Genomic DNA, 12874 nt, shown 5'->3' with positions numbered 1-12874 from the left:
AGTAGGAAATGGCAACCCACTCCAGTATTACCTGAAAAATTCCATGGACAGAGGAGCCTGGTGGGCCACCGTCCATGGGGTTGCAAAGAGTTAGACACAACTGAGCATGTGACTGAACGATTCTGAGTTATGAGTTCTCTTAAATATTTCAATTATAACAACATTCAAAACTTTTTAATTAGGAAAAATTATATTGTTCCAGATATTAGTTGGTTAAGTAGATTCAAAGAAACCTAAGTGTTAAACAATACCAGTTCATTTCAGTTCAGTTCAGTTGCTCAGTCGTGTCCGACTCTTTGTGACCCCATGAATTGCAGCACGCCAGGCCTCCCGGTCCATGACCAACTCCCAGAGTTTACTCAAACTCATGTCCATCGAGTTGGTGATGCCATCCAGCCATCTCATCCTCTGTCATCCCCTTCTCTTCCTGCCCCCAATCCCTCCCAGCATCAGGGTCATTTCCAATACTAATGAATATTATTTTAAATCATGACTTAGAGAATCATTCAACCAGAATGAATGAGCTAAGGTAATTTATTCAGCTAATTAGATAAATAGATAGTAATGTTTTTATCTCCTATCCATAAAGGGAAGCTAGAGGAAGAAATCTGGATTTCTGCTATGGCCTGAAGCTTGTGTTCCCCTGCCCCAAATTCATATGCTGAACCCCTAATTTCTGATAAGTTGGTATCTGGAGATTGCACCTTTGGGACATATACAGTCATGTGAGTGGAGCCCTCATTAATGGAAACAATGTCCTATAAGAAGAGATGTAAGCAAGCTCAGATCCTTTCTCTTTGCTTTCTGCTATGTGGGGACACAAGAAGAAACTGGCTGTCTGCAAAGAAGAAAGAGGGCCCTCACCTGCAAAGAAGAAAGAGGGCCCTCACCAGACACCAAATCTGCTGGTGCCTTGATCTCAAACTTCCCAGAACTGTGATAAATACATTTTTATTGTTTAAGCCACACAATCTATGGTAAATTCTTATAGCAACCCAAACTAAGACAATTTGCTTTCCTTTTGGAAAGTAAAGAAAAATGTACATTAATTATATTTATATACATTTTATTTTTGGTTTTCTAATTAAATGTACAAAGTAAGAAATAATTAAACCTGATGACAATTGGTGGTATGTAACTTAAATCTACTAAACATTGAAGAAAATGTCATATAAAATTACAAAACTTTTGCTTAATTCAAAAATCACCTGTTTTAACTATATCCTAGTTACAGACACATGTACTTAGTAATTAGACTACAGTTTCAGCTGCTACTTAGTAAAAGCAACTAGAACCATTAAATTCTACTAAATATATTTAAAAACTGAATCTAGGCCATATTAATATTATAAAATTAGTATTAATATTGATGAACACTCTGCAATAACTTTAGATAGATGTTTTTAAAATCATACTTTACACAATATAAGAAATAAGTGAAGAGGATAAATTATAAGTATTGCGGTGAAACTTAAATCCAGATGTTAATTTCTCTTTGACAACTCGGAGTGATGGTGATCTTCATGACCAGTTGACTTCTATTGGTTCATCTAGAGTAACATTATTCCCTGTTAGATCAATATCTAATATCTTAAAAAAGAAAAAAACAAAGACAGTAATTAATTGTTTAATCAGAACTGTATTTTTTATTTCAACAAAAACTAATTCCATAAATAAATGCTCTATAAGTAAACACATTATAGCTTGTTTTTCTTTCCCATTTTGATGAATTTTTACTTCAGAGAGTTTGCAACCATTTCAGTAGTACTTCCTGCCAACCCACCCATTATACAGATGATGAAAATAAGTCTCAAAGAAGGAGAATAGCTGTAATAACACAATCAGAAACTGAGACTATTTACCAGTTATTCTTATTTTTACTACTTTTCTCTTTCTCTATGACTCTGAAATACTCAATTATAATTGCACTACATATACCTCTATGCTTTCTGCCCTCAAATATTATCCAGTCATCTACACACAGAATTTAGATTTTAGTAATATGCTTTCTTTTACATCAGTCTCAAAGGGATTTATGCTGAATTTATTGCCAATGATTTCACTACATGTATGTTACTTTCTTTCACTGGAGAGAATCTCTATCAGACCATATAGGGACTAAGTAGGGGGTGACTAATGAAGCAGCTGTACTTAAATAATCATCTGTAATATAATGAACTCACTAGACTTTTCCATTGCTCTGTTACACTCACATGACTCTCAGTGCCTTTAGCTCAGAGAGTTGGATTCAATCATCAAATATGCAAGAGAAGAAGAAGAAAATGAGCACTTCTTTGAAGTGAAGTCACTCAGTTGTGTCTGATCTGCACATGTCCAATTTGCAACCCCATGGACTGTAGTCTACCAGGCTCCTCCGTCCATGGGATTTTCCAGACAAGAATACTGGAGTGGGTTGCCATTTCCTTCTCTAGGGGATCGTCCCGATCCAGGGATTGAACCTGGGTCTCCCGCATTGCAGGCAGATGTTTTCACCATCTCAGCCAACAGGGAAGTCCTGAGCACTCCTTTAATGCTAACCAAATACCAAGAATGCATGTAGGGACATTATACAATTTATTCATTATTAAAGCACCTTAGAATTTCCCACACTTTATAGTAGAAGAGTTTAAAACGTAAAAAGTACATAATGTTCTTAGTATCTAACAGCCAGATTTGAAACTGATCCATCTTATACCAAAACCTAACAAAATTCTTTTATATCAAATGTGAAGGACAACCCATGCATCTCATAGCTCTTAATAGCTGCACAGATGGCAACTAGGTGTAATCATTGCTAGGTAAATATTTTTAAAATTGCACTGATACAGCAATTAAATCATCTTTTGTATATAATTCCCACACCCATGGGCAAGGGTCACCAAGACAGAGAAAGAAAGTGATCACTTCTTCCTTTTCCCATATGTCTATGAAACCTTAGAAAACAGGTGCTCATAAATATTTGTTTCATTTAAATATACTTAGAAGGGATTTCTCCATTTTTTAGTATTCTTTTAGAATAATTGAGATTATAAAACATTAAAAATTATTCTTAGTACTTAAAATTCTTTGTGAATGTTTGAAAGCATGGAATGAACTTTTCTTTATAAATAGTGATTTTTTTAATGCCAAGTATTTGGTCAAAATTAACTTGAAATAATACTTGATATGTTAAAATATCTTATTTGACATGGCTTAACTGACTGTATTTAGTTTTACAATAAAAGTTGTGAGATTTATTTTTCACCATAGTAGTAGTAAATAAAGAACAAGAAAATAAATAAGGGAAACCGTCATTCTTTAATCTCACTGGACTAAATCACTGATTCCCATACTTTGGAATTTTATAAACCAGTAAAATTTTAAGAAGAAAAAATGGGGGTAAGGTGCTAAGTTGTCAACTTTTATTTTACCATAGATGGACACAAAATACATACAACTCTAATTTCTCAAACTCGATAGAGTTTAAAGAAATTTAATGTCAAAGCAGTAATTAAGACTTAGTTATATATGAAAAGGGAAATTCTGATTGCCTATAGGATAGCAGTAATAATAGGATAGATGTTAAATTTCAACAGGATGAAATGACTTTTCAGGTACTGTTCAATTTTCTCATCTTGTAAAATTTATGCAAACTTAAAAATGTGTCCATGACACAATTATTTTCTTTTTCAGTTGTAGTCAGCCAAACAACTAGATGTTTTGTAAATATGTTTACTAAAGTGGTCAGTTGATTAAAAAGCCCATTGTTTTCATTCAGCTTTAAACACAAAACAGGTATGTGTACACATACTCAAAGTTTTAGCAGTATAGATGTAGCCTTGAACTTGGATCAAACAAAACAATTCATGGATTCTTAAATAAATGTTCTTTGAAATCTATTTTTGTAGAATTTAGGATGAGAAACAGTTTAAGAGATTGTTTACTTTCATATTCTTATTTAATAGGAAAGAAAAAGAAGTACTGAAATTATTTCAAAGTAGAAAGTTCATTACTAGCAGCAAAGGGACTTTAACATAAGAATCCTGACTACTTATTTAATGTTTGAATCAGATCCTTGTGCTGTATGTCATATTATTCATAGATGCTAATAGACAATTCTATTCATTTTGAAAGAGCTTTCAAGTATATTTTATCCAAGACATATGAAATGTTCAAATGTGAGCATTTTGTTTTAGAAAAGTATTAGGTTTTGAGGCACTTTACTATAAAGGGATGAAAATAATTTAGAGATTTAATATTAATTTTGCTTTGATTATATCAAAACAATTATAAAATAGATTCCATTAGGTTGATTTATGTGACAAGTTACCAAGGATGATAATATAGAAATAGATATGGAAGTTTAATGAAAATATATAAATAAGCACAGTAATAGTTATAAATATTTATATATATATATATATATATTTAGGTCTAAGAAACATAAGAGGTTCACATAGATATTTTGAATAGTTCCATTTCAAAAGAAACATTTTCTTCTGTCAATTACCTCCAGGTTTGGGTCTTCAGTAAAATTAACAGACTCTTTATTTCCATTATGTATGAGAGTAACTTGACTAACACGCATCTTTTCTTTCCCCCATATGTGGATATATCCAAGCCTCATTTCATTTCTGTTTATGTAACCATTTCTCAGCATAGTGCTTGTCAAGATGGTCTATGAAGACAAAGAAAAAGAAATCATTTGAACGCTTCATCTAGTAAAGGCAATTAAATCTTTTGTTGGTGTTGTTTAGTTGGTAAGTCATGTCTGACTCTGCGACCTTATGGACTGTAGCCTGCCAGGGTTCTCTATCCATGTGATTTCCAGGCAAGAATACTGGAGTGGGTTGCCATGCCCTCCTCCAGGGGCTCTTCCCAACCCAGGTATTGAACCATGTCTCCTGCATTGGCAACTGGATTCTTTACCACTGAGCCACCAGGGAAGCCCCATTAAATATTTAAAAAACATATATCTGTTAACCAAAATGTATCAATATTTCATAGTATACAGATTGTGTATTCATATATTTGAAAAGAGGTATATTATATAATATACATAGTATGTAAATACAAAACATGGCATAAAACTTCAAATATTATTTAACACAATTGCATATAAATGATCTGTAATGAATACATACCTTATTTAAATTAAATTGTACCAAGGAATATAGGTCTCTTTCATAAGTGTCTATAGGGAAAAAAAGAGTAATGTATTTATATTTCCAAAAAATAATCTATAGTAAATGCTAGCATTTTACTTTTCTTTCACAGTACAAAGGATACCAAATACCATCAATGTATATTTAATTCTGTCTAAGTTTATGTATCTTATTCAAACACAGTCTGAGGAGCACTGAAATATGAAGAATATGTCATGTATCCATGTAGACAGAGTCCTACATGGACGGGTAGACTGATGTGTGCATGTTTGTGTGTGGGAGAGTAACTCTAGAGGAGACACAGGTCTAAACACTTCTCTAGGAGGGTGCAAGAAGTTTAAGAATAAACAGAATTAGGTGTGATAATCATCGACACTTCCCAGTCATCTTGATGGCTGAGAATAACAATATAAAGGAAAAAGAATATGATGGCAACTTATCCTAGTGTCATTTGAGAAAAGTTTTCATTGTCAGAGATTATTAACAGGACAACTGAAATCTAATGGATAAAACATAGGCTTTATATTCATCACTTTGAATAGGTATAGTCTTGCCATACTGAAAATCAATTGAAAATGTAATCTTAGAGCTAAAATTTATTTAGTATCTGTCAAATTCTAAGTACTTTACCACAAGGCTGTAAGAGATGTATTATTATTTTTCCTACTGTATAGAAGAGAGAAATGAGTCCCAGAGAAGTTAAATAAATAGCTCAAAGTGAAACAACTAATTAATATCAAGTCTGAACTTAAGTCCAGTTTTCTCTGATTTCTATGATTGTGTTCATATGTAAAACCAAACAAATGTGTAAGACAGAAAGGCAAAAGTAGAGTAAAAGGCATGATGAAAACAAGTATTAGGATAACATTGAAAAAGTAACAAATTTTAATTCCCTCTTCCATTACACATGCCAGCTTTGTATTCACTAATTCTCTGAAAAATAAAATGCTTAATTTGAGAATAATTTTGTTTATACTAAAATTAAATTATATTCTCTGTAAACTTTTTTCTCTATAAACAGATTAATTCACATATGACTTTAATAACACATTTTGAGGCAAAAAATTTAGACTAATTTTAAAATACATAAGTATAATAAGTTTTCAAGAGCAATTTTTAAGTACAGATCTATGAGATAAAAGAAAGCAAAAGTGACAGCTATTAAGAGCATATGAGCAGTTTTTTTGTTTTTAATGAATAAGAAAAAGATACCACATATGATCTTACTTCAGGGTAGACATATGTCTGTTTCACTAAGATGAGTAGGACAAATTAGTATTTTACTAAGCTACAACCTTATTAACTAGAACAGTCAAAATTTACTTAATATACCCACATTTCAAAATAAGTTTATTTTGCTTTATCTTTTTTTGTTTGTTCTTTGAGAAAAATACATGTCTATAAATAGAAGTGATTGGGACAGAGGAAAAGTACCAAATAGATGATTAAATAGTTAATTCCACTAGGGAATTTTAAGAAAAAAAAAAAAAAAAACCCTGTAAGCTAATGACCACTCAGGAAAATAGGTTTGCTTAACTACAAAATCAAGCAGGCTTGCCTAGCAACAAAACCATACAATGTAAGCATGAGACACGGCCCAGAACAATAAACAGTAATGGAGTGAAACCCACACCTTTCTCAGTAAGATCAGTAAGTTAATGATTCCTAGGACAAGCTTTTCTGCATGCACTAAAAACAAAAATATAAGGAAATGATGATGTTATACTGAAACCTGAGATAATTCATTATATTTTAGTATGTTACCCCTTTTTTACCCATTCCACTATGCCATGACAGTTCTCATTTGACCATGTAGGGACAGGAAAACTCCCTCCCTTGCCTGACGTGGAGGAGCTGATGTTGCGAGCTTGATGTCTACACAAGAATGAGGGAAAAGGTGGTCTTTTCTTCCTCCCCACCTCTCCTTTGATTATAAAACTATAGCCCACTAAGTTCTCAGCGCAACACCGTCTTGCCCACCTGCTTATAAACCTCACAAGAGTCCTACTCTTGAATCTTGTCAATGATCCTCTTGCTTATTACTTTCTGCTCTGAAACATAAAGAACTGGAGTTGCTTAGAGCCTCCCAAAACACATTTTTACAGTTTCAATAGTATTCCTTAAAATTTAAATGTACCTAAAAGAAAAAATTATCTAGATATCTATTTTATTGGATAGCTTGGCAAGCTTGCTATAAGAGAAAACTTCGGAGATTCTGATCCGAGCATTCTGATCTAAAGATTCCAAGCATTTGCTATGTATTGTTGTTGCTGTTCACTTAAGAAATTTCAGAGGATTTGCTGAAACCTTTATAGTTAATTATAACAAATATACTGAGATTGTGAAATATAACCAAGATAGAGATATAATGGGTCAGAACAACTTTGTATGTTTGCATAAAGAGAACATAGAGAAATATATGAATTCTGCTCACTTTCCAGTGATAAAACAAAAGAAAAATCTGCCATGAAACTTAGAGTAAAGGTTTTACCAATTTCTTTCATCTATATCTTAGTTTGATAGAAAGAGCTGTATTAAAAAAAAAAAAAAAAAGCTAAGAGAAGCTTTGTCTCCATTATTGTTAAAACGAATTAACTAAATTTGCTAGAGAGTGAGATTCAAATATCCCAAGACAAGCATGCATATTATGCATAACTCAACTTTACACCCCTGGAGAATTGTAGGCAAATTCAAAGTGCTTCCTAGTGAAGAAGAAAGACTGTAAACTGTAGAATCTCAGTTAATGTATTAATGAAGTTCAGGGCTCTGAAAACATAGGATTTTATTTAACTAATACCAGTTGAGTTACTCACCTTCTAATTCACAAGATACTAGGAAGAGCTTATTTACTTATTTATTTTGAGGCTTCCTTATTACCGTATGATTCTTATATAACTTTCAAATATGGACTACTTATAAACAGATTCATGTTTCTTATAGTTGTAGAATATTAACTATGATTAACCTGAAAAGATGAAAGAAAGATATCTTTGCTATTAATGAAAAATCTCTCATCTATGGATAATGTATTTAAATTATAGTAAACTGTCCTACAGTTCCATACAGTTATTAGCTGCTAATTCTAAGATCCACATCAAGAGAATGCTCAGATCCCCATCTAAGGGAGCTGACACTGCTAATCCTCTAACAGTGTTTAACAGTGAAATAATAACCTGGGGGCATTTGACTCAAAGGCAGATTTCTGGGCCTCTCCTTAACTTAATGGAATTTGGATGGCCTTAGAATATCCATTCTTTACAAACTACTCAGGAAGCAGAGCACACACTGCTAAAAGTTTAGCAGTTCAGTCTGACTTTGAGGAATAGCCATGGAGTAAACAAAGATTTAAATTTAAATCCTCAAACTTTTCATGTAAAAAACTGTAGAACATTTAAAAAAAAAAACACACAAAATCTATAGCCATAAAGCACACAGACTAAGTTTAAATTTGTTTCTGAACTATCTCGTGTTTTAAAGGCATCCATTGTGCATCAATACGTGCACATGTGGCTTTTCAACTCAGCTGACCTCATATAAACTGAAGGTCTATTATGCAAACAGAACTGGCTAACTTCTGGGAATACAAAGATAATCAATACACCATCCCTGTCCACACAAATCTCTTTGCTATCTAGACATTGTTCATAGGGATTACATATATTTAGGATAAGAAGAACGTCTTTAAATACTTGTAAGTCTATTTTTAAGTTGATTCAACTATTTATTAAACTATTTTAGCTCTCAATAACATTACTGGCTTTTTTTTTTTTTTTATCAACTTCCAAAACACAATAATAGGTAACCAAAAATAATGTGAGATAATATGGATGTTATCAGTTATATTTAATCTCCTGTTAAGTAGTTAAGAGTAGGAAAAAAGGAGTCCAAAATAGCAATGGCTAAAAGACAAAGAAAGGAAAAAGCCCATGAAAATAGGTCAAAGGAAGGTCTGAGGACCTGAGTGAGAACCTCAGGTGAAGCAAACAGCCCTCCTGGCTAGCCCAATTTACATAGGGCAGGCTCTGGGGGAGGAGAAAAAAAATCACATTTAAAAAAGGAGCCAAAATTGAGCCTCTGGCTTCTCTTCTCTTTGCTTCTTTTGGGTGGGCCTGCCCTCATGTCTGCCCTCACACTTTGAGGATGTATTTTCCTTTGCTTGCCAAATAAAACTGAGCTATAACTGAGCTGTAACACTGAGCTGTAACACTGGTCCATCCGTTGCTTCAAATTTTTGCTGCGGTGAGACAGAACCAAGAAAATTGCACACTCCCCTGACATCTCTGGTGCTGTTTCTCAGATTTAACCTGACTGAAACAACCTCGGCCTGGCCCCTGCGAGGCAGAGACCAAGCAGGGCAGAAGCCCAACTCCCCATGGTGGAAGTTGAACGCAAAGAGAACCCAGCACAGTGGACCTGACAGGAAGCCCAGTGTGCAGGAAACCAGGACAGCAAAAACAAATTTGGCAGAAAGCTCACGTGGCTCAGTCTCAGATTTTGAAAGACCCCGTTAAGGGGTTAAGGTAGGAGATCCTCGATCTTAAGGCTGGAAGGACATATGGCTAACAAAATCTTAATGTTGTGGTCTGGGTGTGGGTCAGAAAAGAATTACCAGACATGAGCAGAATGAGAGGAGAATAAAGCTTATTAGAGTGGGAGATACTGTTAGAACAGTGGGCCAGCTCAAGGGAGAATCAATGTTGAACAGGGGTCCTTAGTCCACTTTTATACCCAGGGTACAAGGAGTCAGATAGGGGTCTTGTGGGTCATTTGCTGATTGGATGAGGCACATATACTGGGTGGGAGGTGGGAAAGAGCAAGGCAAATATCTTCTCCCTATGGGGTAGGAGAGGAAACAGGTTATACTGCTCAGGAGGACAGGAAATCTGTTAATAGTTACAACATGGGGGAGGGAAGGATGATAAGGGTCTGGTTTTTCCATTCCTGCATTCCAAGATCCTCCTTGGTTTTATCTGCTCTTTTGTCCTTGGGTCACCACACTTAATTCCTTTACAATCTCTCATTTCTTGTTTCTTCAAACTCCTTGCAAACAAGCGAGCAGCAGTTTGTGCAACTGAGGGACTCTGGCAGGGCTATTTAGTAGCTGTTGCCCAAGCAAGTGGGGGTTCTTCTGTCCTTAACCTGCTTTGTGCCTAGGATCAGGCCAATTAAAACTGTGAGCACAGGTCAAGTATTTAGTAAATTTACAGTAGGTTATGAAGGAAATTCCTCGGCACAATTTTCCCACTGTTTTTTCCTCCTGTCCTTCAGCTCCACCCTCCATCTATGCAACTGTTTACAAAGTACTGGGCAGGTCATCATCTATTTCTAAAGTTTGTGCTTGAAACTGATTACCTAAGATTGGGACTCAAATCTACATGGCAGGGACTCTGTGCTATGCTTAGTCAGTCAATCGCATCTGACTGGGATTTGAGCCTAGCCAAAATGCACAGTGCCTGGTCTTAGGACCTAATGAGTTGTGACTCTTGATGTCTCATTGCAAAAAAAGTCAGTGAAAGACACAGCGATAGGTAAGAGGTGGATTTGTTTGGATTTAGAGAAGAGCACACTCCACAGGGTGTGGGCAGAGAGCAAGTTCCAGTGCTGTGGCCAAGGAACATTGCATGGTTAGTTTTCCTGAGCTGGGTGATTTCATACGCTAATGAGTAGGAGGATCATTCCAACAACTGGGGAACCACCCACTCCTCAGTCTTTTGACAATGCCTTGGAACAGTGCTGATACCTCAGGGTGTGTCATTTAGCTTGCAGACTGAGAAGCAAGGTTTAGTTAAATTTGACTTGTGTGTCATCGTGGACCCATTTGACTATAATCAGTTTATGTTAGGCCTTGGGCTATGTCATTCTTTCAAAGGTTGTACCCTGCTCCCTTCACTCCTGTTTCATTATTTTTTCCTGAGCCCCGTAATGGCCCACAATGTTGCCTCTACAATCTCCTGGAGGGATAACCAGAAAATAGCTGGCCCTTGGGAGGGAAATACTGCATAATATCCAATCTCTCTAGATATTCCGGCCTTCATCTTCCATGTTTCCTACAACAGTAGCTCTCAGGGAGCTCGTTAGGGCTGGTAACAGGCACACAATGCCTGCTAGAAGTCTGTCTGTTGGCATCCCTTTAAGAGCAATTGGGCTTTCAGGGATAATGTTTGCCACCTTGGGAGTTAGCCCTGCAGACTCTTTGGGCCCAAACCCTTACCGCTCTTCTAAATTTACAAATGTACCCTTAGATCAAATCTCCACTCCACTTTTATGGAACATCTGGTCTGTTGCCTCTTACCAATTTGTTCTTAAGCCACTTACTAACTCCTACAACCAGAATCCTGCCCCCTTGTAGGCACCATTGCTCCACCCCGCTTATGATTAAAATATTCTTAATGACCCTAACAGGACCTGATCATCCAATCCTTTGCCATTACTTATTATTACCTAAGTGAGTCTATGACAATGAAATGTTTACCATTAGAAACACCCTAAACTGTTCTTATAGGACTAAAGGAAGAAATCAGTGACTTACCTTCCCTCAGAGCAATAACAGGATAAGGATTATGGCTATTTCCCCAGGTTCCCAGTCTTAGGCCACAGGCTTGTACTGCTTTACATCATGGTATCTATTCCCATCCATGGTGGACAAACCGGCAATGAGTTAAGATTAGAACCCCTTAATCCTACACAGCACTAGTCATGCTGGATATCTTGGAGACACCCAACTCCAGCCTGGGGTCCTAGGAGGTTGATCTGCTTAAACCTGCCTAGGGGTCTGGTCCCTGGGAGGTTGTCATGCCTCAATCTGCTCAGATATCTGCCAGTCCAGGGGTTCCAGGAGGTTGACATGTCTCGACCTGCCCAGGGACCCAATTTTCAGGAGGCTGACATGCCTCAACCTGCCTGGGGAGTTGATCTTCAGGAGGCTGTCATGTCTCAGCCTGCCTGGGGACCTGCACTCTGAACTGGAGAAGCCTGGCTCTCAGGTTGCAACAGAACTGGGTAGGATAAGTTTCAGAAAGATTCACCCCTAAGGAAATCCACCCATAAAAATAGAAGGAGGCCTATACTTTTTTTTTTCTTTTTTCTTTTCCTCCCTGTCATCACTATCTTTCAGGTGGGAAAAAAACAATCCACTTCCTGACAGACATCCTTGAGATGCATCCTTGATAACCAGAAGCTGTTCAATCCTCTAACCTTAAGGAGAAGTCACTTAAAATTCTTTTGTTCCACTGCGTGGCCATGGTATCCTCTGGGGGGATAAGGAGCACTTGCTGAGGATGGAAGTTTAAATTAAAATACGATCCTGCAGCTAGACTTATTCTGCAAAAGACAAGGGAAATGGACAGAGATACCCTGCCCAAATTTTCATCCGACTAAGAGATGTGAAGGAATTCTGTCTTAAGTATGGGATTGTTGTATGCCCTAAAAGTGAGCCTACTAGGCAAATGGTGTTAGGCACAGACAACCAAGAGAAGGAAGCCCCCCCATGAAGGCTCACCTCCCATGGCTCCTGAGTTGCCTGGTGCTCCTTCCTTGTATTCAAACATGCCCCCATATCCAGGAGCACCCCCTCAACAAAAGCCAACTCAAATATGTCCCTTAGTTGAAATTGGAGGGGAATTTGGACCAACCGGGGTCCATAAGCCCTTCTTCCTCTTAGAAGACAGACAGACCAAACAAGACCTGGGAAGCTATGCAGATGACCCAGGCAAATATACAGATACATTCCA

The 12874-nt window shown here is 36.4% G+C and overlaps 1 protein-coding gene across 1 annotated transcript in view; it reads right to left on the bottom strand.

The window, feature by feature from the left end:
• Positions 1-1127: 1127 nt before the first annotated feature.
• Positions 1128-12874, bottom strand: part of SI (sucrase-isomaltase) — a 104348-nt gene continuing 92601 nt past the window's right edge. The window contains exons 45-47 of the mRNA XM_070465894.1: positions 5124-5173; positions 4490-4657; positions 1128-1590 (exon numbers count right to left, since the gene is read on the bottom strand). Of these exons, the coding sequence (XP_070321995.1) occupies positions 1522-1590; positions 4490-4657; positions 5124-5173 (287 nt within the window). The 3' untranslated portion in view covers positions 1128-1521. The remainder of the gene's footprint in view (positions 1591-4489; positions 4658-5123; positions 5174-12874) is intronic.

The sequence above is a fragment of the Odocoileus virginianus genome, chromosome 4 (genome assembly GCF_023699985.2).
Source record: "Odocoileus virginianus isolate 20LAN1187 ecotype Illinois chromosome 4, Ovbor_1.2, whole genome shotgun sequence".
NCBI classification, from domain to species: domain Eukaryota; kingdom Metazoa; phylum Chordata; class Mammalia; order Artiodactyla; family Cervidae; genus Odocoileus; species Odocoileus virginianus.
Note: the sequence above shows the minus strand (reverse complement) of the source record. Positions and strands in the feature narration are given on the sequence as shown.